The sequence below is a fragment of the Monopterus albus genome, unplaced genomic scaffold (genome assembly GCF_001952655.1).
Source record: "Monopterus albus unplaced genomic scaffold, M_albus_1.0 scaffold260.1, whole genome shotgun sequence".
NCBI lineage: Eukaryota > Metazoa > Chordata > Actinopteri > Synbranchiformes > Synbranchidae > Monopterus > Monopterus albus.
In genome coordinates, this window is record NW_018128140.1 from 1,354,350 (window position 1) to 1,377,302 (window position 22,953).

At 45.1% G+C, this 22,953-nt stretch overlaps 3 protein-coding genes across 4 annotated transcripts in view; all 3 read right to left on the minus strand.

Annotated features, from left to right (window-relative positions):
• The window catches only part of LOC109972583 (zinc finger protein 850-like), an 18,039-nt gene extending 7,452 nt beyond the window's left edge, over nt 1-10,587 (minus strand). The window contains exons 1-4 of the mRNA XM_020621538.1: nt 10,154-10,587; nt 6,918-8,565; nt 4,482-4,792; nt 740-1,963 (exon numbers count right to left, since the gene is read on the minus strand). Coding sequence (XP_020477194.1) covers nt 740-1,963; nt 4,482-4,792; nt 6,918-8,565; nt 10,154-10,421 — 3,451 coding nt within the window. The 5' untranslated portion in view covers nt 10,422-10,587. The remainder of the gene's footprint in view (nt 1-739; nt 1,964-4,481; nt 4,793-6,917; nt 8,566-10,153) is intronic.
• Nucleotides 10,588-11,704: 1,117 nt separating this feature from the next.
• On the minus strand, nt 11,705-13,546 carry LOC109972553 (zinc finger protein 624-like). Its single transcript, XM_020621500.1, has 2 exons — nt 13,466-13,546; nt 11,705-12,837 (listed from the first exon to the last, which is right to left on the minus strand). Exon 2 carries the CDS (start codon nt 12,815-12,817, stop codon nt 12,065-12,067), a length of 753 nt encoding a protein of 250 aa, XP_020477156.1. The 5' UTR covers nt 12,818-12,837; nt 13,466-13,546; the 3' UTR covers nt 11,705-12,064.
• Nucleotides 13,547-15,052: 1,506 nt separating this feature from the next.
• dnai2b (dynein, axonemal, intermediate chain 2b) lies at nt 15,053-22,634 on the minus strand. Of its 2 annotated transcripts, none has more exons than XM_020621468.1 (12): nt 22,151-22,634; nt 19,690-19,851; nt 18,191-18,312; nt 17,953-18,095; nt 17,756-17,869; nt 17,535-17,674; nt 17,302-17,424; nt 16,693-16,916; nt 16,470-16,605; nt 16,240-16,386; nt 15,599-15,814; nt 15,053-15,142 (listed from the first exon to the last, which is right to left on the minus strand). In XM_020621468.1, exons 1-12 carry the CDS (start codon nt 22,166-22,168, stop codon nt 15,077-15,079), a joined length of 1,611 nt encoding a protein of 536 aa, XP_020477124.1. In that variant the 5' UTR covers nt 22,169-22,634; the 3' UTR covers nt 15,053-15,076. The 2 variants fall into 2 exon arrangements, with proteins under 2 accessions (XP_020477124.1, XP_020477123.1); XM_020621467.1 differs by having other exon boundaries at nt 21,257-22,634.
• Between the last annotated feature and the right edge of the window lie 319 nt (nt 22,635-22,953).

Genomic DNA, 22,953 nt, shown 5'->3' on the forward strand with positions numbered 1-22,953 from the left:
CTGTCAATATGGGGTGCTGTGTGTACATTAATGAGGAAAAAAATGAACTTAAATGATTTTAGCATATGGCTGCAATATAACAAAGAGTGAAAAATTTAAGGGGGTCTGAATACTTTCCGTACCCACTGTAAATACAGACCACAGTTCAGCTTGGTCCACAGCGCTGTCGGCCGGTCACATGCCTGGTGGATGAGTCTGTGACGCTGATAACTCTGCACACCTGTACTATTCTGTACTATCCCCAGGGGGTTCTCTGCCCCTCGCGCTCCTCACTGTTGTCGGCTTTTATTTTTGGTCTTTGCAAGACAACATGTATGTAGCACATTTTCACTCCTCCACTGCCATTGCTACCGACTTCTGCAGATTCTCAGGTGGATGTGGACCCAGACCTTTGTGCAGTGGACCACAGAGCTAAGTACTGAGCCACCACACTGTCTGTCATCTATATTTTCTTTCTTTTCCATATTACACATACATCTTCCTTTCTCCTACGTGTATCGGTGCAGAGCTGCCGTGATGAGGGCCGAGCTGCTCTGAAGGAAGGGGCCACCGCAGTATACACTGTGGATATTAGATCATGTTTCACTATTCTAGATTAACAATTTATGTATTTTTGATCAATGAAAATCACTGATGGCAGTGATAATAGTCTAATGACGACAAGACGTGAATATAAGAAGTTTGCTGTGTCTGCATCTGTGACTCCCTTCCCCAGCTTTCTGCTGACAGATGGGCTGTCACGTGTTCAGCGGCTCAGGATCTGCTTCACTGTGCCCTTTGGCTGAGTGTGTATGTGCCGACTCGGCGCCCTGACCATCTGCTGTGTGCAGCTTCATGTGCCTCTTCAGATGTCCTGTCACAGTGAAGCGTTTGCTGCAAACCGAGCAGCTGAACGGTTTCTCCCCTGTGTGGATTCTCATGTGGATCTTCAGGCTCCCCTTCTGGGCACAACTTTTACCACAGATGTTGCAACTGAATGGTTTCTCTCCTGTGTGGACTCTCATGTGTTTGGTCAAGTCTCCTTTCTCAGCACAGCACTTTCCGCAGAACGGACAACTGAATGGTTTCTCCCCCGTGTGGACCCTCATGTGTTTCTTCAAGTCTGTTTTCTGAGCACAGCCTTTACCACAGACAGAGCAACTGAATGGCTTTTCCCCTGTGTGGTACTTCATGTGTCTGTTGAGGTGTTCTTTGACATGAAAACTTTTATTGCATGTTGAGCAGGTAAATGGCTTCTCTCCCGTGTGGATCCTCATGTGTCTGGTCATGTTTCCCCTGCCGCTGAAGTTCTTCCCACAGAACAGGCAGCTGTACGGTTGCTCTCCAGTGTGACACCTCATGTGTGCCGTTAATGATCCACTGTCTTTAAACGATTTATCACAGCCTGTGCATGGAAACGGTCTCTCTCCTGTGTGGTCTCTGATGTGTCTGTTGAGATTTCCCTTCAGGCTGAATCTTTTACCACAGTAGGAGCAAGGAAAGGGTCGCTCCTTCACTGAGGGCCCAACATCAGGGCCTTCACTGTTGTCAACAATGTCCATACCTGGTGGAGCTTCATTTGTTTGTGTCCAATCACAGTCACTGTCATCAGTTTGATTGGAGTCAAGAGAATTGTCTTCACTAACTGGTTCTAGGAGTCTATCTGGACCTGGGTTCCTGGCTGGCTCTGGTTCTCCACAGTCCTCTCCTTCCTCAGAGTCTCTGTTCTTGTCAACATGGCTCTGATGAATCTGTGAGGACTGAGGTTCCTCTTCATCATCTTCACTCTTCACAGGGACGGGAGTGAATGGGCACCTGGTGACATCAGCCTCCTCCAGCCCCTGAAGTTGCTCTCCCTCCTGACTGGTCCACAGTTCCTCCTGTTCCTCCTTAATGTGTGGGGGCTCTGCTGGGTGCTGGTCCAGGCTGGGGCCCCAGTCCTGCTGCTCAGGGGGAACTTCTTCTTCGTTCAGCTGCTGGACGTCTGCAGGCCAAAGTGAAACACACATTATGAAGACATAAGTTGATGATTATTATCCCAAGCTGCTACAGATCAAACTTTAACAAGTCATTTCTCAGATTCACCCAGAGTCAGACTTTTGTGTTTTAAAGGGACACATACACATTTAAACCACACACACACACACACACACACACAACCTATTTTCAAATGGCAACATGGAAGCACAAACCAGAGAGGAACAATCAGGTAAAAATAAATCATGTCAGTTTACAGCCTCTTCAGTGGCTCATACTCCAAACCTGATTGTACACACACTCTGAGCCTGGAGTTTTCAGGACCCCTGGATTTGTTAATTCAGCCCTGACCCAGCTGTGTGTTGGAAACAGACAGCCTCCCATGTTTTCTGAGGAGGATAATAGCTGGTGGACAGCAGAAGTCTACGGCACAGAGCGATAAGCTGAACCAGGGTCTGGACTCACACCACATTCACTGGTGCTGCTGGTCTCTGGACAGGATTTGGTGCTTCCTGTGGATCAAGAGGTTCATTGTCTGGGCAATGTCCCTGTGGGGGACATTTTATTGTGTTTTTTTTTTTTTTTTGTGGGACCCTAGGGAGGGTGAGGCAAAGTGAAACCATAAAGGTCAAAGTTACATCAGGATCTGAACAGGCTTATAGTCATAACAGATACCAGTAAAACCCTTTGCTACAGAAATAACAGGGGATTTGTGTGGTTTAAACAACTGACTGTGGAAATTATGCTTCACTAAACACACCAGAGAAAACAGACCTGAAGTGAAACAGGCCGGGTCCAGGGCTGACGTGGCTTCCTCTGGTGTCAGAGACATGGCTGACAGAATCTGCTGTGTGACAAACGGGTCTAACAACACATTCAGTGTGAACCAGTCTTAACTGCACCTGTAAATTCGACTCGCCACCTTGTTCTACGGGCTTCCTGGTGAGTCACTCTGTGTTTGGTTCATTGACTGATTGGTTGGATTGATGTTTTTGCCACGTTACCAGCAGAAACACTGTGATTTGTGGGAAATAACACAAACATGATCACCGGCTGTGCCCTTTAACAAAACTGAGTGTGAACTGAGCGCTTGAGGCTCTTTATGTGACTTCTGTCTTAGTAATAATCATGAAGCTATTTGATGTAATGTAACCTTTTCAGTTTAGGCAGCCAGGACATTCTTTACCACCGCATATCAGAGTGCAGTTCTTTCAACAACCGGGCCGAAGGAGTCTCTGATGATGTGCTCGGTGCTGACATCAGGGGTTTGACTCAAAATGGTTTTTGCTGATGAGGCTTTTTTTGTATTGTTAGATTTTGTATTGTGTGGGGGTTGGCAAACATATACTGATATACTTTTACTCAGAATGCAGTTGAAAGGTGTGTCCACCATGTGGTGATCACGAAGTGAAGCGATCCACTGCAGGGATGCAGGGATCTGTGAAGCTGTGATGTAATAAAGGGGAGATTATGGCACATGACTGCACAAAACTCTCCAGAGAGGTCTTTCTGAGATAGGGCCAAACACCAGGGAATAACCATATGACAAAGTCATGATTAACAATAATCTTCACTAGGATTTGCCAGGTGAGGATTCGTCTGGGTGTCTGAGATGGAAAGCACCAGAAATTAAATTCTCCTTTAGATCCACACACATTTATCACTACAATCACAATAACCAACGCAGATGCACAAAGTGAAACAGGGAATGAAAAGATGTCCATGCAGATTCTCAGTCATCCAGGTCATAGTAAGATGAAAAAAAATCAACTGGACTAGATTTCTTAGGTCGAAGAAGTTTCACCTCTCATCCAAGAGGTGTCATCAGTTCTGCCCGACTGGCACTATCCCCATCAGTGGTGTTTCAGTCCTTTCATGGCCAACAATGTCCCCTAACAAATGAGTCGTTATAGCCTGAAGTTTTTTCAGCAAGGGAATGAAAAGGCTATGCTGAGTGAATCAGCGGGTAGCAGAGGTCAGGTGCAATATGGAGATGGTATGCCTAAAGACAGGAGAGACGACTGCACCCAGTCTAACCAACAGCACGGCAGCTTATTTGTGGATTACCAAGGAGATGATATATAGAGATGCTCCAACCCTAACCCTGTTTATTAACCAGCAGCAGAGTAACTTATGGTGAAGATAATCAGAAACTCCACTGTAAGTAATCATTTACATAGATCATCTACAGACTGTCGATATTGGTTATTAGAATCATAAGACAGTTATTTTAACAAAGGGAAACCAATTAATTGTTGGTTTGCTGGTAAAATCCCATGAGCCTTTGCTTGCGATGCTTCAATTAAAGCTCATGGGAGTTGTGGTTGTTGCCTGCTAATTCGTTGGTTTAGCTTCATTAAAGTAGTAATAATTTCAGTCCACCGCACTGTCCAGTGGTTTACATCCGTGTGCTTCACAGTCTGGACTTAAAATTTCAAAAAATGTTTCCGGTTCAGTGAAGCCCTTCATGTCTGTGCTAACTAGCAAGAGCATGTGTGCTAAGCTCGGGTCCTGCGGGGACTGACCTGCTCTGTGCAGCCGCACTTCGGGCTTCAGCACGGTATCGAGCAGCCTCCTCTGGCGGCAGATCTCCCGCTCGGACCGCTCCACTCGCTCTTCGTACTCCGCCACGGTTTCCTCAAACAGAGCGACGATCTCCTCCGCAGCCGCCGTTAGCCGTTCGGCGAGCATCGCTCTCAGCACCGGGATCTCCGCCGCTTCTTCTCCTTTCTCCACCTGCAGCAGGAAGTCTTCGGCGGCAGCGCTGATCCGCTCAAGGACCGAGACCCGCAGCAGCTGCACGGCGCACATCGTCCTGCTTTCTGCGCACTTTGAGCTGCGAGCGAACAAAGAGCCGCGGGGAGGTAAACAGAGACACCGATTTCCGCGTCGACGACACTTCGCTAAGAAGCGGCAGAGCGAACAGCGACCTCTGCTGGACCGGAGGAGAAACGGAGCAGACCCAAATTCGTCAAGGAAATGTACTGTATCTTAAGTTCGCTCCGTTTCTTATCACAGCACAGGACGGTGGCGACAAGCATGTAACTATAGACTTCTCAGGTACTGTTCTTCCCTTGAGTATCTCCATGTTTTGCTACTTTATACATGTACTACATTTCAGAGACAAATATTGTACTTTTTACTGCACTGCATGTACTTGATAGCATAAGGTAGTTAAGTCAGCTCCCCCTGTACCAGCAGCAATATTAGTGATAAGCACACTAAGGCATCAGTCAGTATGATCCAATATATCATCATACACATTATTGTGAAACAGTCTGTTCTGCAGAATGACTACTGCTATGTCAGTACTTCAAGTAGATTTTGTTGGTAATACTTTTATAGTTAACATTTTGAATGCAGGACTTTGACTTCTAACAGAATATTTCTACAGTAAAGGATCTCAGTACTTCTTCCACTGCTGTATAGACGATCTTTGTGAAAGTACATTCATAATTTTAATTTTAATACATTTAAGTTAAAGTACAAGAAGTAATAGCATCCAAATATCTTTATAAAGTACCACAAGTAAAAGTACTCATCATTGCACATTTCAGAAACATGTTTCATATATTGTTGAAACCAAATTACTGATTCATTACTTTATATTTTGCTGGGCTATGAAAAAGTTTTATAGGAACGTTTTAGTGTCCATTTCATTAGGTACACGTGTACAGCCTGATGCTATCCAACTGCGCACAGCAACATCTCTGGTATCTGCGCACACAGAACCACACATCTGTTTATTGCGTTTTTGTCTACAGCTGTAGCAAGTAGGTGATTAACTAGTCGATTAAAGTCATTAACTAGTCTATTCCTGTTTATCATTTCAGTAATTTTTCAGACAGTCAGTCATTTGCTGGTTGCAGCTTCTCATGTGTAAATGTTTTCCTTTGAATCATGGTCTTTGTTTCAGGCTGTTCCTCAATCAAAACAAGACACTGGGGCATTTTTTCTGTTTTCTGATACACTAACCATAAAACTAAGAAAGTATTTACAGATGTCTTCTTTTTTTCATCTTATTTATAAGTGCAGCAGAAGTTCACAGGGTGAAGAGGAGAGGGTTTTATTTTCTTGCATGAAGCAGAAGAGAAAGACTCAGCCTCTGTAGGAAAACACCAGTGACCTGTTTGAGAACATCACTGAAAAGGAAATTATAGTTCAGGGTTTAGTGTGAACTGACAGGAAGTGATCACTGAGTAAAGGCTGCAGTTAAACATCTGAAAAACTGATAAAAATCAAACTGTTATCTTTTTATTTCAAAACTGAACCAACAAGTCTGGAGCTTAGAAAACACAAAGCGCGCAGTTAAAGTGATACCAGCCCAGATGCTTGTGTTTCGCTGATTTACGGGCTCAGAGTAAAGGGTTCGCTTCGCACACTGCTGACAGAATCTCTGCCTTTAAACACACTTATTAATCAAACATATGAACTGTTCCTGTGTCAGACCACAGAGACCAGGATCCACATGAACATCTGGACGAGAACTATGTGATCGCTGATTTAGTGGCCCAGCGGATCCACATTCATTTCTACCTCTTGCTCACAGGTGACACCTATCACCTTGGTCTCTTTCAACGAATCCATGAGGAACATTCACATAAACGTCTTCTCCCTCTGAGCAATGACCAAAAAGTCCTGAATGTCAGGGTGCAATCTACTGCGCAGCACCGAGTCACATTCCAGCTTTTGTTAAGTTCTTGCAGTGGGAACACAGGAACTGAACTGGGAACTAAAAGCAGAGCTACAGAGTTGCAGCAAGTTAGTCCAGAGACCTGCAGAGCATCTGTTTCTACAGCAGACGGTCTGCTGGCACTTTCCCCCAGAGCAGGACCTGCTGGGGACCAGGAACTAAAAGTTCCTTCAGTAGGACTCAAGTAGTTTTGGGAACTATTAGTGGTCTTTACAGACAACATTTCAGAACAAGATTTGGTGGTGTTGTGATGCTGCCGGTTTGTCACAACTGGATGAAGTCAGCGTGACCTACTTCCTGTCGCTTCAGTTCTGGGGTCAAAACTGAATCTCTGGTGGCTCGTTCTCCGGTGTGGACCTTCATGTGTGAGTCCACTGAGCGTTTCTCCTGGTACCTCTTCCCACAGACTCGGCAGCTGTAGGGTTTTTCGCCAGTGTGTGTCAGCATGTGCCTCTTCAGGTCGATCTTCTGGACGAAGCCTTTGCTGCAGACCTGGCAGCTGAATGGTTTCTCCTTTTTGTGGAACCTCTCATGCGTCTCCAGCGAGATCTTCTGGCGAAACCTCTTTCCACACAGGCTGCAGATGAACGGCTTCTCTCCTGTGTGAATCCTCATGTGGGAGTCCATGTTCCCGATCTGCCGAAAGCTCTTCCCACAGACTCTGCAGGTGTAAGGTTTCTCCCCGGTGTGAATTCTCTTGTGCACATCCAGATGTTGAGTCATGGTGAACTTCTTGCTGCAGATGTCACAGGAGTAAATCCGTAGTTTTCCACCTAAGTGGCTCTTGATATGTCTCTTCAGGACAATATTTTCAGTGAAGGTCTTCCCACAAAACTCGCAGATGTATGGCCTCTCACCACTGTGCACCTTCATGTGTCGCTCCAAAGGACCTTTCCTAGGGAAATCCTTCCCACAGACTTTGCACCTGAAGGGCTTCTGGCCAGTGTGTGTCCTCATGTGGATCTCCATGTCCCTGAAGCTGATGCCACAGATGTCACAGATCCTGCTAGTCTCTCTGTGGCTCTGGATGTGGAGCTGCAGACCCTCTGAGGACTCTGACTGCTCTCCGCAGACGCCACAGCGACAGTCAGCATCATTTAAATGAGACTCAGCATGACGCACAAAGTTACCTTTATTGTGGAAGGCGTTCCCACAGACCTTGCAGCAGTGAGAAGGAGTCAGACTCGGCTTCTTGCGTTTGCTCTTGTTGTCAGGCTGGTCATCAGACATGTGGTTCTGGATGTGTCGCTTCAGCTCTGTGGTCTTAGCGAATCCTTTGCCACAGACTTTGCAGGTGAAGGGCATCTGCCCGCCGTGAGCCTTCATGTGTCGCTCCAGAGAGCCGGTGTGGCTGAACTCTTTGGGGCAGATGGTGCACCTGAATGGCTTCTCCGCCATATGGATCCTCATGTGCGTCACCATGTTGCCCTTCTGGTTGAAGCCTTTGCTGCAGACGTGGCAGCTGAAGGGTTTCTCTCCGGTGTGCAGCCTCAGGTGAGTCTCCTGAGCTCGGATCGAGGGAAACTTCTTGCCGCAGATGTTGCAGGTCCTGCTGCTGTCGCAGTGAGCTTGAAGGTGCAACTTCAGATCATTGCTGGACTCCAAACGCTCGCCACACAGACCACACAGACACTCAGCTTCGTTCAAGTGCTTCTCCACATGTTTCATCAAAAAGCCTTTCCTGTTGAAGGACTTCCCACACACTCTGCAGCAGTGAGATGCCACCAGTTCATCATCTTTCTCCTCCTCGCCGCCTGGATCATCCAGCAAGGCCAGTTTGTGGTCTGGTTCAGAGACGGTCTCTGGTCCGAAGGATGTGCCAGGCAGAGGGTCCTTCTGTCGCTCATCCACAGAGACATCAGGCTTCAGGCAGTTTTCATCAGAGCGGCTCCGGAGCCCGACCGACAGACATAACTCTGCAGAGAACAACACAGCATGTTTACCACGCTGAAGCAGTTCATCTGAATCATGTTACATTTGAGACCATGTTTAAATCCTCACTTTGCTGAATATAAATATGTTAACAAGCAACTTGTCCGTTGGTCTAAAACACAAGTGAAAAACATCTGTAAACTTTTCACCAGCTCAAGGTGACGTCTGAACCATAGCAAATTATTACCATGAAACACAAAGAAAAGAAGCATATCTGGACTGGGCCAATGTTAATTAATGACTTAATCTATTATCAGAATGGCCACTGATTAAGTTTCTGTTGATTGATTAATGTCCACATGTTGTTTGAAACTGTTCAGATTTTGATGTGAAAGCTGAGGCACTCTGTGAAACATAAAAATGTATTCCTTTGAAAACCTCAGAGAAAAAGAAGCCAAAACCATCAGATGTTAAACTTTGTCTGAACTTTAAATAAGATCCAGCCTGAAAGTGGAGAAATGATGGATTACTCCAGGAACTGTGTGATCAGAGATGAACCCAGAAGAAAAGTCACATCTACGTCCTGATAAATGGAAACTGTGAGTTCACAAAAACAAGTGCTGCTCATTGGATCAGACGAACTGTCGACTAAGACGATCAGTAAACCGTGTAATACTAAGTTTGTACCATTAAAGCTGCATTAACTAACTTCATTCTCTAATTTTCAACTGTTAAAGGTGAAATGAGCATCAAAACAAACTCCAGCAGTGTCCCTCCTCTTCGCCCCTCCTGCCCCATCTCTGAAACTATGCCATATGTGGTCACGACAGCTGGAGACAGTTGTGGCAGTCAGGCAGCGCAGCAGTAATAACCGGCTCCAGAGCTAACATATAGGGAACATAGAGCCCACAGAGCCCGTGGTTTTCAGTGGCACTGCAGAAACACAGTGTCAAATAAAGTGCTTTACATTTTAGCAACATGCATACATATGTCTATGGCTGTTTGCAGCAGATTTGTCTGCAGTAAGACAAGTAAATTATATAGAGGAATGTTTTCTCCAGTAGCACCGATGCAGTACTAATGTTCCTGTCGTTATCACACCACGTTCACTGTTACATACGTGACCCACATAACGTTATAAGGTAACCGTGAGTTGTACGTGAAATAAGAGAAATTTCATGTTACACCTTGTTCAACTATCAAACTCCAGCTTTTCTAGTTGTGTTGATGTTTAACAACTTCTCACTAGAATGCTTTGGACGGCAGCGTTATGTCCGACATAAACTGGACCAAAACCGAGCAAGAATTAGCTAAATTACTTCATATTACATTCACTATGTTCAGAGATATTACAGATTAAAACCACGAGTAGCCTATGTGCAGTAGATGAACGATAATAATCAAACTCTTTAGAAAGGTTAACGGGTTAAAGCTCAGCTTTCCTTCTGTCCTTACACAGTGTAAATTAGTGACAAAGCCACAACAGGCAGGTTTTGCTGCACAGTACAAACTGCTGTCCATTCCGAAGAAGTCCGCGTGCGGTTGAAAGCTTTGGGATATTAAATATACAAACCTAACTCTGAATTAAGGCCGTGGTGTGCCCCAGCTGCGGCCTGTTGTCCGGACACTGACCTGTCCTGACTGCTCCGGGTCCTGGTCTCGGACTCCGCATGGGCTCCTCCGGTTCTCCCGCAGCCGCTCTGGTCGCTTTGAGGGCGGTGAAGATCTCATCCACGGCCGCGGCGATCCGCTCCGTCACCAGCTCCTTCAGCCGCTCCAGCTCCGCCTGTGTGGGCTCCTTCAGCAGCAGGAAGATCTCCTCCGCGGCCGCTGCCAGCTTCTGGTCGATCACGGCTCTCAGGCTCCGGTTCTCGCTGCTTTTGGACCGAGTTTTGGACATCCTGACGGAACAAAGAACGGAGTGTAAACAGTGCAGGACACTTCCGGGATCCAATATTGCGTCTGTGCGTACACGTAGACGTTGTGTACACCCAGTTGTTTCGTCCAGGATCGTTAACTGGTGCTACCTTAATGTGAAAACCTAATTCAAATCATTTAGTAAATTACGTCATTAGTTTAAGCTCGTTTTCGGAGTTTGACACTGAAGTATGTCGCGCTCTGAGGTATGATTGAAACCAGACTCCATTAAACATTTGGCTGTTTAATGTCTCCTCACTAATCTACAGTGAAACGTAACATTAAAGCAGGTTATGAGATCCTGGTGAATATGAATGGTCCACATACTAACAATTTGCCTAGTTAACAGACGCGCTCACGCTGCAGCATGTGTTTATGTCAACAGTATAAATGGGGCCATAGGACAGTGTATTATCGGCTACTGTAATGGGCTCGTTTCAGGTGCACGCGTCTAGCCTGGACAGCTGCAGCCAGGACGGACCGATGCTCAGCTTTCCAACACGAGGTCAGAAACGCTCAAGACCCACTGGATCCGATCACGACTTAACACAACCCGTCCCATGTTCTTCTATAGGACAGGGACTGGTGAAACGCTGATGTGTTCATGGTTTAATCTCCACATTACTCAACAGTTTCCCAGGAGCGTTTAGACAGGCTAGTCATCCTGTGAACAGCGGATTATCAATCTTACCACGCTTTGATATGAAACTCCATCAATACATTCATAGCAGTAATCGATAAGACAACACCTAACTTTTCATTATTGATCTGCCAGATCAGTGGATTCAGGGATTCCCCTATCTACATGTCACTTTAAGACTCTTGGCATCACAACACGTGATGTGAACAGTCGCAGTAAAGCTGATGATGGATTAAACTGAGGCGTTTGGTGTGTAAAGGCAGAGAAAGGCTCCGGGTCTCTACTGCACCGACTAGTTCAACCACCAACTCTCAGGTAACCCCCCCGCCCCCAAGAGCACGACAAAACATTTCCTGGGTTCCGGTATTTTTCTGGGTTTCGACCTTTTACTCTCGTGATGGAGTTTTAGGAGCAGAGTTAACAAACCAGACAAACGGAAGATTTTAAGGCCTAACACTGTGTCAAACAGTCAAAAAGTAAGAAGAGAAAAAAAAGTGTCTATTTTGAGGATGAAGAAAAAGTAAAGCCTCCTATTTTGACATATTACTACTTTTTTCCCCAAGAAAAACATTGTCATAAAAAACCTGAAAACAGTCATTTAGATTTATAAGAACAACGTCAAAACATTTTGAAAATCGTTTTTAATGTTTTCAAAGCACCACAACTTTTTTCTAATAATTTTTATCATATAATGACAAATGGCTTGTCTGAAAATATTTATGTATTAGGAACCTTTGTCTCCAAACGAAGGCAACTTTTTTCTTGTCATGTTATGACTTTAATATTCATAGTGTCTCTGCTTTTTTCCCTTGTGTATTATAAAAATGTAAATCATTTAACAAAGAGTCTGAAGGGAAAAGGTCGACCTGTCTTTAGTGATGTCACATGTCCACAGTCAGTCTGAATTGTTGTTCAGAGGTTGTAGAAATGAGGAACGACAAAACTACCAAAATAAAACTCGAGCTGGATTGAACCAGAACAATATTTTAGGTCTGCCTCATCTTCTTAGGTCTCTCCAGATTCTCTGGGTCCTGGTTTTGGTTCCGGGGCCTACACCTGTGCTTCTTCTTCTTCCACACCTGGAGAAAAGTCTTCCCACAGTCATCACACCTGTTCAGTTTCTGGTCCTCATGGATTTTGGCGTTTGTATTGCAGTTTGAGATCTGGTGAACCCCTTTCTCTCGGCTCAGGGTCCTGGTCCGGTTCTCCAGTTCGCTTGTATTCCTGGTGGTCCGATGAGTCTGGATGTGAAGATTCAAGCTATCGGAGGTCTTGAATCGTTCACCACACACACCACAGACCTGTTCCGCTTCCTGCAGGTGAGCTTTAACATGCCTGAACAGAAGCCTGCGAGCTTTAAATTTCCGGCTGCAGACCCGGCAGCTGAAGAGTCCTCGTGCTCTACCAGTCCTCTTTCGTTTCAGTTTGACTGAAGCAGATCTGGGCCCAGCAGAGTCTTTGCTGTAGTCTTCACTGTCTTCAGTTTCAGATGACACCACCAGCTGTTCGTGATCTGGACCTGCTGACCCTGGTTCTACCTGGGCAGTCCCATCAGCTGACCGGTCCTCATTTGGCCTCACTGAACACCTGGGATTGTAGGTGAACTCAATGATGTCGGCCTCGTCCAGGTCATGAAGCTGCTCTCCCTCCTGTTCAACCTTGACATGCGATGGCTGCAAGTCCTCTTGTTCCTGGATCAGGTCTTCTTGGTCAGGGCGAACCTCTCCTGTCTTCATCATCAGTTGCTGTGTGAAGGCGTCTGCAGCGAAACACAAACAATAAATATCAACTTCAAAAGGGAAAATACAGGGCCTGAGGTTACTGCATGTCCGGGAATGTTGCTGTACAGCAACTTTCTCTTTTACCTGACTGGGTCTAACCTACAAGCAGCCTGCCAGTGAAGCCCCCGTGGTGGGTAGTGATCAGCTGATAAACGCTGGATTCCCCCTGAGCACAGTACTTGTTTGTCCTGACTGCTTGAGGCCAGTGTGTCTGCTGCATGTGATGTGTTGCTGGTTAGCCAGCGGATTAACGACCTATGTTACTGTTAACGACTCATGTTATTGTCGGAGCTACAGCTACCTGCTGAATTAACTTCACTGCTTTGGGACTGTATGTGGTCGCGTGGGGGAGGACACAGCGACCACCGGTTGGATTTACCCGCTTTGTTTTGAGTGTTACACATCTCTTTTCATCGGTACATACTGGTCAGTTGATTTACTAGCTTAACTGGCTCAGCTCTGCCACTGGACACCAGACCTCACGGAGGATTTGGTATTTTTCGGACTGCTGGTTAGAGCCGGGCGTCTAAGGAACAGCTGGATCTCTTTTTCTCTGCAGTGAAAATGAAACGACCTCATACACGGACCTCTTTCGTTTCTACTTACAACTGGGTAGCTTCCGATGTGACAGGACACACCTGGCACAGGTCAAGTCAGACCCCGTTAGCTGAATAGGTCCTCCCCCAACTTGCGGCCGCAACCTCCACCAGCGGTTTGTGGAGCGCGCAGAGCAGCGCGTGCTGGCGCGAGATCACCTCCTGACACAGAGCCGCTTCCTGCTCATAAGTAACGATCGTTTTTTCAAAAGCCGCCAAAATCTCTTCGACAGCTGCGTTCAACCGCTGGCTGACGAAGACCCGGAGCTTCTGTACCCGGGACATGTTCACATCGAGAGCAAGAACAGAACCAAAAGCTCCTAAGAGAAACAACTGCTGCGCACAGCTAATGATGCTAACATAAGGTTCCGGTTCCGTTAGCAACAGCAGGTTTTCCGGTATCCTCCAGATTAAAAGTCTCTATACAAATGTAAAACGAGTGAAAACTTATGAAAGAATAGTAATCACTTAATTTGAAATGTTAAATGAACGTGAGATTACCAGTGGGGAAACAACACAAAATGTCTAAAAACTGTCAGTTGAAAACTGAGACATATTTTATATTATGGACCTGTTTTTATTATATTACTGTGTTTATATTATATATAGCATTTAATCTATGTATTCTACTGTAGAAAGCTGCAGAGGATTGCAGCAGCCCTTTTCACAAAAATAAATTTCTCTAAAGCCTCAAAACTTATGCCAAAGTATATAATTTGAAGTTTTTATATTTTTTAAAAATTATTTTGAATTTTGAGTGTGCTTCATATTTTCACTTTCTCCCTACAACTGATCCATAACACAAATACACCAGTCCTGTATATTAAAGTCAAATGTATACTCTTAAACCATATACACTTTCTTTTATTTTAAATCAGTTTTGGAAACTTTCAGGTTGTAATTTATTTGTGATCTTATACATATCAAAGATACTCTTTTTCTTCTTATTTCGGTTGTTCCCGTTAGGGGTCACCACAGCGAATCATCTGTTTCCACCTAACTACCTAGCCACAGGGGTTGCAAGCCAGTGACTTCTGAGCCGGTCCCAAGCCCGGATAAATAGAGAGGGTTGCGTCAGGAAGGACATCCGGCGTAAAAACATGCCATATTTAAACATATGAATCATCAGTGTGAATTCCGTATCAAAAATACTCTGTCCTGTAATTTCACCTTTGACATTAAAATAAAAAAATTGGCCGTCAGATTTATTATCCCCATGTTAAAAACCTTTGCATCATCTCTGGTTCAGTAAACCTACATTTCCACTCTAGGTGTGAAATCTGTTTTGGTAAAATTAACATCAGATTCGTATGACCGATCAGTGACCCTGGGTGTCAAAGCTAAAGTTGGCAGAGGTTTTGTTGTGGATTAGGAACATCTTCCAAAAAGCCTCAGTCATATTAAAAAAAAAAAAAACTTTAAAAACCAGCTGCTTTCTTCATAACTTTGTCTTTTGTGATGTCTTCAGTTTTTTTATTTTCTTCTTCCTGTGAAGCTCTTCTTCTTTTAAAAGTTCTATAAAAATACTGAAATAAACAGTAGCTGAACATTTCATATCATCCGGACTCAAACAAATGAAACCACAGTTATTACAGCATTCAAAGAATAAATATTCCTTTATTCACTGTAACGTTTCTGAAGTTTCTGCTTCGTCTTTCACTTCTTTTTCTTCACAGACACCTTTCTCCTGAAAAACAGAAACATGTCTACATTTATTCTGCTGTTAAAGCTGAAAGCTTCATGAGTCAAAGTGGGTTTAAACTGTGTCCGTTCAGTAAGAAGGAAAACCACAAGTCTATTACAGTACAATGTTCAGCAGCCTGTGTAGGAGCTTTTGTTCTGTGCCTACTTTAAGCCCTGTTTTTACACTTGACTGTTTTAAGGCCAAAACAAATGGTATGAAATCGTAATGCTGAAACAGATTTGTGGTTTTATATAAGTATTGTTTTCCAGACAGTGAAGAGTGGCTTTAAAACAAGATTTCAGCTTTTACAAGTTTCATGAATATTCTGTTTTTGCTGCCCATTGCTTTCTTGAATAAAAAAATGATTAGTGATAGGAAAAATGTAAGAGTGTCGTTTATTTGTGATGTGAAAGTCTCTGATATCCAAAAAAAGACAGAAATAAGGAGAGAAGCGTTAACCTGCTGAGTCTCGTCCTCGCGCCTCCTCAGCTCCGTCTCCACCAGACTGTAGAAGTCCTTCTCAGCTCTGGCGATCAGCTGATCAGGACTCTCCTCACCATCCCCTCGTCCTGCCTCCTCCTCTCGGCTCTGCTCCGATCGACTCCTCTCCTTCAGTCGAATCTCTCGCTGTCGAGCCTCCAGGATCTTCTCTCGCTTTGTCTCGCGTTCAAACATCTGTTAACAGACAGCAGAGTGATTGACTCTGTTCAGCCTCCTACACAAAGTGGGCCTTGACACAGTTTACAACTGCAGTAACACAACTGTCCTGATCAATACAACATCAGCTTCACTATTTGTATTAAATCATGTTGTTTTCCTCTTTCTTTAAAGGACCACTTCATGTCTGGGAGAGGAGACTGTCAATGGACCACTACCACCTGCTAGATGAGTCAGGGGACCAACATTTCAGAAGGAACCGATTAGTGCAAAGTACATTTGATTTGAAATTTGCCCAGAGCTTGAGCAGCCTTCTCTGAACCTTCCTTTTCTCCACTGGCCTTTCTCTGGACCTGCTGCAAAAATACCCACTCTAGATCTGGCAATCAATCATGCAGTTACTGATCAGATCTCAGATGAGTACGCATTTCCATGGTTCTTACAGCGGCCAACAGACTCTTCTCGTTCTTCTGGATCGTCGACAGTCCGGAGCAGATCTCCAGCAGCGTAGCTTCGCCCTGCTTGGACCCACATGCCACCAAACGTCCATTATCCTGAACACGAAGGCTGTAGAGAGCCTTGTCACACACCTGAGGACAAGAGACAGCACCACCATTATTAATATTATCAACAGACAACAATGCTTTTGTTTTTACAGAAGAGATTGGAGCACCTTGAGGCGGAGCGTGGGCTCATTCTGTTTGAACAGGACATCCCAGACATCCAGAACACCATCCGTCTTTACAGTGAAGAAGACAGAGGGTCTGACTGGACTCCAGCAGGCATCCATCAGGTATGACATCTGATACCTGAGCAGACAAAACTCACGGGTCAAAATCTGGTTTGAAGTGAGCTGAAGCCTAATCGAGCAGAGAGAGAGAGCGTCTGACTCCTACTTGGTCCACATGATGGATGACTCCTTGATGTCCTCAGACCAGATTCGGGCTGTCCAGTCCCCCACAGTGAGGAAGTTTTTGGGGAAGAAGGGGTTCCTCTGCAGAGCGTAGACAGGTCCATGGTGACCATCGTACGTACAAACAATCTTCTCAGATGGAGTCTTGGCTTTCCGGTTACAGGAGACGACCACGCCCTGCTCTGTCCCCACCATGAACTTAGTCGGCTGGAGAGACATCAAGGACACAGACACACTGAGGCTGTAAGATCAGGATAGAACAGGAGCAGAACATCGGCCGCAGACTAGCTGAACTTTGACCTGAACTGTGCTGAATGTTTCTGGGCCCAGCCAGTCACTGTTGACCACTGCTGGAACTGAACCATGGAGGACAAACTAACGACAGAACTGAACAATAACCAACTGACTTCAGATCAGATCAGACAGAAAGATAACATGTCAGCAGATGCAGTTACCAGGTTTGTTAGAAAAACAGTCTGAGCAGGTCATGTCTGTTGTTTTTCTTGAATAACTTTTAAACTAATAATGATACCAGCAACACTCCAAATGAATGCAATGGAGCTAGAAACCACAACAACAGATACAAACTCACCATGGTGGGCTCAAACTCAAGAGAGATGGCTCCTAAAGCTCGGTCCAAGTTCCCCTCCCTGCCTGGGTCCAAAACCAGACGCTCGGTGGGCTCGTTCAACTTGCGGACGTCCCACCAAAGAACCTGACAGACAAAACAGGGAAATTTGAAATTTTAAAACACTTTCTGCAGAAGGATTATTAAAGGGCTTCCTTGCTCTTCAGCCTGATATAATGATGCAGTCATCAGATTACCTGTCCATCGGTTGAGGCAGAGAAGGCATCTGTCCCGGTCTTGGACTGCAGCCAGATGATCTTGTAGACTGGGTCTCTGTGGCTCTGCTCCAAAGAGGAAAGCTCCACTGGCTGGCTGCCTCTACGGGTGTCCCAGTATGCTAAAACAAACACACCCACAGGTTAACAAACCCCAGCACACACAGAAAATCTCCTGTCCATCTGTCCGGACCTGAACCCACCGATCTGTCCGTTGTAGCTGCCTCCCACAAGAGTATGGGAGTCTTTGGGGTTGTAGTCCAGACAGACGAGTGGAGACGCTGGCTTCAGGGTCATTTCTGGTCTGTTTGGGTTCTCTGAAACATAAAACATCCAGGTGTGAACAAACTGGACTCTGTGCAGCTTTTAAATCCAGCTGCTGTTTGTTTTTCCAACCCACCCACATCCCAGATGTAGGAGTCCAGGCTCATATCTTTGTTGGTTTTCTGGAAGTCAAGGCAGGAGTAAGCAGCCGCCAGCTTCCTGCCACAGTCCGGATGCCAGGACAGACCAGTGACTGTGCGCTTTACCTCATTAGGATCCCTGCAGACACACAGGAGAGGAAGTACAACTAACAATCAATCACTCTGATCAGTCTGTCAGAGGGTGTGTCAGTCAGTTTTTTTTGTCAGCTGCACCTGAAGATGTTGATGGTCTTGGCAGACGGTGGCTCCTGACTTTCCTCCACCTCCTCCTCCTTCTCAAAGTACTCCTGGTAGATGTCCACAGCGTTGTTCTGCCTGATGCAGTGCTCCATGACCTGGACCACACAGAGAGCATGGTGACATCACCGCTGAGGGTGTGGTCACAGTCACACTAAATGCTAGCTCCATCTTCTTTTCAAAGTAAAACTTCATCAAAACAAAGAAAGAACTACAACTTTACAGCAGCTTGTGTGGAAGTAGACAGGGAATCGAGCACTGACTGCATTCAGACTCAAAGGCTGGACACTTGATTTCTTTCTTTTTTGTAACAGGCTATAATAATTTGACATAAGATATTGATATGAAAACCTCTTCATTCACTCCACGCTGACTCCGCGGTATCCACTTCCACCAAGCGTACCCTCCACCCTTCTATGAATGATTTTTATGTATCAAATTGCAGAGCAGCATGGTGACGCAATAAACAGGAGGTTCCCTTAACCGAATATTTTCTGTAGTTGACAGAATTGTTTTTATTAATGACAAAAAACATCTGAACATTGTCCATCATTTTGGCAGATTAGAGCACAGAGGGTGATCAAAACTAACTTAAAGTATGAGCCACTAAAAACCCAAATAGTTCCTGTGGTGTTGATAAATGTGGTGAAAGAAGAGAAACTGATGCGATGGATGAACTGAGACCTGCTCAGTGCAACTCACTATCTGGGAGCTGACGGCCTGATGAAGAGCCACGGACCGGAGCCCATGGAGCACCTCTGTGACCACTACGGATCACAGAGAGGGGGCAATGGAGTCCTCCTGGTGAAGTGAACGTGTCAGGATCAGGAAATCTAACGTTCAGAGGAACTTCTAATCACTTCCAGAGAGAAATGTTTCCAAGTTTCAAAACTGTGGCTGAAGCTGGCATGACCAGTCTCCTGTGCAGCAGCAAAGCGGGTTCAGCTTTCAGATCCAGATGTTTACAGTGGCCTGTGCAGCAGGCTACAGCAGCTCAGGTGAGCTCAGGTCAGTTAACCCAGCTCCATGTGAATGGGTTGCTCATTTTTTAATGGTAATTGTCTAATTTAGCAAACTTGCAATGAAGAAGTCATCTGCTTTATGTGGTGCTGATATGAAAAGTGGCTGCACATTAGTTTGCTCAGTATATTATTTAAAACGATGAAATAGAATGAATAAAAGGTAAATGCTATTAAATATGTCTTATCATTAAAATTGGAAATTGAGGGGTAATAAATTATGGCAGAATGTTTATGACCTATTAATGAGAAGGTCCAGCGTGACCTCTGCTAAATACTGTCAGAACGTTTGGAAATAAAACGGTGAGAGCTGGGTTTAATGTAGACCTTGATGACTCTGACTCAGATCATTCTGTGGGGACTCGGACTCAAACACAGGGGGACTACATTGGTCAGAGGTAAAGTGTGCCGCTGTGGACCGGGGTGATGCGGATCCACGTGGACAGTGGCTCTTACGCTGCCCAGCTGCAGGATGCTGTTGACGTAGCTCTCGTCTTTCTCCACCTTCTTCCTGAAGCGGATGGTCTGTTCCATCTCCTCAGGGTCGACGTCTTTGGGCCATCCCCCCTGCACGTGGTTTATCCCACAGCTCTCCGACTCAAAGCGCTCCGTGTTCACCTGCACACGCAAACAGCATCAGTCACACAACTGGCACCTCGAGCTTGACTCCTGATTCTGTGTTAAGTTGGTTTCCAAAATGATGAAAACTAAATTATTCTAAAATATTTGTTGTTTTCCTACCCAGACTGGTACCCAGTGTCCACACTAGTAGGTGCTGAGCAGAAAACAACCGTTCTGACCCAGATAAATGTGCTCTAGTACTGGACTCCTCATCCTGAGAGCTGTTAGAGTTTATTATCCCTGTTTGCTTACATGAGGCTGTAAGAATATTAGGTACACCATCACTGACTGTGCTGAACACTACTACTGTACAGGCGTACCTAAAAAAAGACGAGAGACATGTATAGTCACACAGAACATGAAGAGTTTCAGTTAAAAAATCAGGCCCGAGCTTCACTGCACTTCAGTTGGTGTTAATCATTTACTGGACTTAATTATTTGGACATCGCGCGCGTCAGCAGCCAATCAGCTGCTCTGATTGGTTACAGACTGACTCGATGATTTTGTTGACTAGTTTACTCCAGAGTCAGGCATAAGTCTGCTTTACATTCACATACTTAGACTAGAAGACAGCACGTCAGCAAACAGACGTCTTGTTTGTCTGACTGGTGTTGTAAAGTTCATACAAAAGTTTTCTTCCTATTTCCAGATTAACTGATGTTATATTGACACCCAGGAAGTTATTAGTATAAGCTAACTGTATTGTTTTAATTAGTGGTACCACACACAACAAACGTCTACAAAAACACACAAACTCCACATCTGTTAAGAGAACACACTAGGACCCAGTGCCCTGTGGCCGCGGATCGCTGTCAGACACAGTTTTAAGTTCTTTATTATTTTTGTGTATACTGTGCAAATATGGTGCACATTCCTGAATAAAGTCACACTGACCCACAAGCTCACAGAAGCTCAACACAGTTTCCTGGGGTGCAGAATGAAATGCTCAGCCAGAATCCAACAGGACCCGTCGGTCCCGGACCCCTGGCACGTTAAATCGGCCCTGCCTCTGCCTATAATCTAAACCCAGACGCCGGCTGAATGGGCTCTTGCTGTCCCTGCAGCCACCATGGACTGCAAACCCTAACCCAGACTGCTCCAGGGGCCCACAGCTTCACTGAGAGCTGTACTGACTCGAAAAGGTCCGCTTCCATCTGTGAACGCCATGTGACGTCATGTGACCATGAAACCGCACCCTGTGCATGCATCGTCGTGTCATAGCTAAAGTAGGACAAACTATTTTAAGGATTATTACAAAAATGTAACGCTGACCTCCTGGCGCTGTAGTTAACGCCTCTTCCTCTTCTTCGTGTTACTGAATTGCTACATTAACCTATCGCCACCAACGGTGACGCAGTCCACCCTTCATAACGTAATGTGACGTACTGGGACTAAACCCCACCTGGTGCTCGGACATGTCCCGGCAGGCCTGCAGGGCCTGGTCTCTCGGGGTTTTCTGGATGAACTGCAGAGCCAGACTCGGGTCCGCGGGGATGTCGACCATCAGCTCAGCAGGCCGGTCAGAGAAGAGGCACTGCCGGCCGAACTCCCCGCGGAGCTTCGTGTAAACGTGGACGATCTCCATCCTGTCGGCCTCTTACCGGATACCGTGACAAACTCAACAAACCTGTCCTCTGATCCACAGCAATAGCGTCGCGGGCCACTGTATCCTAGCAACGAGGTGCTGGCGGTAGGGTTTTACCGTATCCTAGCAGCAGCGGTGTTGTTCAAAAGTCAGATGATTCCAGTTTATGTTTTAGAGGTGCTAATATTTTTCCTTTCACTTATTTGTTGTAAACTGCACCGAGTAAATAAAGATGCATTTTGTTTTTAGTTTTTGTTGTTTCCATTTCAGGCTGTGAAACAACAGTTTGTTGTTTCACAGTTGTGCTGAAGGTTACCAAGTACTTAACACAGGACGTGAGGCAGTACAAACAGTCATCAAGCAGGTTTACTTGATGTTTGCAGAACAAAAACACCTGTAAAACACACGTTCAACAGTTTAGTGACAGTAAAAGTTTGTAGGTTGTTCTGAAAGTCGCTGCACTTTCATAAAACACCTGTTTATAGTTTAAAGCTTGTTTTAAACATTATCCTAATAATAAACAACATTTTATCTGCCCCATAACAGCTTTGACACAAACTTGTTAAAAAACGTCATAACTCAGCTTTGACCAGATAAATGTAGCAACATTTCTCAGAACTTTTATTTTGATGGGATGTAGAGTAAATGTAGAGTTTAACCCGTAAAAACGGAAGTGAAATGTCTGGTGGTGGAAAGTAGAGCAGGTGTTACCAGCGGCCCTGCTGACATTCGGGTTGGCTCTTCAGATCCATGGCTGCAGTGAGAAACCGGGTTCGGTCCATCAGAGAAACAGACTCTGCTTCCAGAGTTATAACAACCAGGTGTATCTGACAGCGGATGTCAGGGGGCACTGTGTAGTCACAGCACACACTGACACCTCTTTGTCTGGACAGAAGCTCAGCATTGACACAACTACACGAGCCCAGAATATAAAGTTTTAATCTTCATGTAGTTCAGCTCAACATTTGTCAGTGTGGAGTGATGTCCTGTGGGGGAGCCCGTGACGAGCCTCGAATGATTCGTTCATTTTGTTGACCGCGCATGCGCACCATCGCATAAGCTGAGTACACCTTTCGAGTCCTCGGTTTCGAGTCGTTTTTGTAACGTGACATGACCGCTTTGTTGAATACATAAATTAGTTAATTTTCAACCGTACTTACAGTTTTTTTACTCTTACTGTTACGTGATGCATTTATTTTTATTATAAAATAGCTTTTTATTTCCTACAGACTATAATTTTGTGAATATCTGTCAATATGGTTCTTTTCCATAACAGTGAATGTTTTAATAAAGAGTTGGTTAATGCTTTAAACTTCATCAGGGAAAATCTTTTTGTATACTATATAAGATGTTAGGTGACAAAAGACCAAACAAATTTGACCCAAAATATCCGGAGGTGAGGTGATGAAGTAACAGACTGCATAGCCTCAGGACACAGGTACGATATTACTTATAATATGGCCTTGGCTGCATTACAGTTTTTTCTTATTCGAAACGTGATCAATATGTGCATA